At 46.9% G+C, this 1,668-nt stretch overlaps 1 protein-coding gene across 1 annotated transcript in view; it reads right to left on the bottom strand.

Moving 5' to 3' along the window:
- LOC111964661 (multiple epidermal growth factor-like domains protein 10) overlaps positions 1–1,668 on the bottom strand; it is a 34,852-nt gene that overhangs the window by 4,474 nt on the left and 28,710 nt on the right. Inside the window, exons 9-12 of the mRNA XM_023988502.2 lie at positions 1,544–1,666; positions 1,198–1,372; positions 913–1,033; positions 329–492 (exon numbers count right to left, since the gene is read on the bottom strand). Coding sequence (XP_023844270.2) covers positions 329–492; positions 913–1,033; positions 1,198–1,372; positions 1,544–1,666 — 583 coding nt within the window. The remainder of the gene's footprint in view (positions 1–328; positions 493–912; positions 1,034–1,197; positions 1,373–1,543; positions 1,667–1,668) is intronic.

The following is a 1,668-nucleotide window of genomic DNA, read 5'->3' as shown; positions in this document are numbered from 1 at the left end:
CGAAAGCATCGTCAAGGGAATCCCTGAACCATTTGGCCAGCACAGTCAGAGTCAAGCAAACTGTACTTTGGCAAGATACACTGTAAATACATCATAGTTGGCAGATTATCCTCATTGAGGAAAAGGAGGACTGAAGATAAGGGGTAGTCCAGAATATAGGCTTATGGATGCACAGAATGAGCTACAGTAAAGAGATAAAGACAGTGATTATAGTATGAGTAACATTACTAATCTATGCAATGAAAAAAATCACATCAGGCCTATGTTATGTTAAGATTATGTTACCTTTTAACAAACGTTATAGCTACAGTATTATACTGGCACTTACGGGGCATGGTTGGTCGCACAGGGGCCCCTGCCAGCCTGGAGAGCAAGTGCAGGATCCGTCTGCTGGGTTACACAAAGCCCCATTGGCGCACTGGCACGTGGCGTTGCAGCCCAGGCCCCAGGTGTCCTTAGAACAGGGTATGGAGCAGTACCGCCCTCGCCAGCCTGGAGAGAGACAGAGAGGGACATTTTGTAAAGGAATCATACATGTCTGTGTCTGTCAGCCTGTATGTTTGTCTAAACGTCTTTCTGTAAAGAGGAGCAGCCATTTTGGAACAGAATACAGGTATGCTTCTGAGACCTATGACTTGATTCAATCTGTATCGCTGAAGTTCAGCGTTACAGCATGATTGAAATTTAAAGGCAATGTTCCCACGTTAGCGGTGACTGCATTCACGGTAAACGCTGCACATGTCGTAACGTTTCAGCGACACAGATGGAATCGCGCCCTGACTGGTTCATACAATAAGGTAGCCACAGACATACTCACACCGTTGAGTATGTCTGTGTGTTTGTTTGTCCCATCGGAGTAGAGATGTTATGACTATTCTCTCTCAGTCAGACTGTCTCTTATCAGTGACTCACCCTCTTTGCAGAAGCAGGTCCCATCAATGGGAGAGCAGTCCACTGAGTTGGAGCAGGAGCACTCCAGAGAACAGTTCTTCCCATAGGTACCACTCTTACAGGGACTCTCACAGTGAGCACCCTACGCAACAGACATAAGCAGGTTATAACAGCTCACAACAACAGAAAAACAGAATATATGAAATATGAGTATACATTTTTGCATGCATGTTTATTATCTTAAGTAAATAACCCAAATAAATGATATTTTAGTTATTGTCAGTGCTGTCTGTCCTAATCACTCACCGTGTACCCAGGGGCACAGTGGCAGCGCCCGCTCACACTGTCACACACCCCTCCGTTGACACACAGGCAGGGCTCCAGGCAACCATGGCCGTAGTAACCACGGGCACAGGTCTCGTTGCAGTAAAGCCCCGCCCAGCCTGGCTGGCACGTGCACTCGCCTTTCAGTGGGTGACAGCTAGCCAATGGACAGAGGAGAACATGGTCACATGGGTGAGCACAATTAATACGCAATTAAACAAATCTAAGAGTTAAAAACAACAAAATAATTTAAAAACTATTATGGGCCTGTGTGTGTGTGAATTGTTATGTGGCAGTGTGTGTGTGTGTACCCCCTGTTGATTCATACCTGAGTGTGTGTGTGTCGTGGCAGAGGCAGGTGTGTTCACAGTGAAGGCCGTAGGTGCCGTGCCTACACATTCTCTCTCTGCACTGGGGTCCTCTGAAGCCAGGCTCACACAGACAGCCTCCGTC

This window comes from Salvelinus sp. IW2-2015, linkage group LG6.1, assembly GCF_002910315.2.
Source record: "Salvelinus sp. IW2-2015 linkage group LG6.1, ASM291031v2, whole genome shotgun sequence".
Classification (NCBI taxonomy): Eukaryota; Metazoa; Chordata; class Actinopteri; order Salmoniformes; family Salmonidae; genus Salvelinus; species Salvelinus sp. IW2-2015.
Note: the sequence above shows the minus strand (reverse complement) of the source record. Positions and strands in the feature narration are given on the sequence as shown.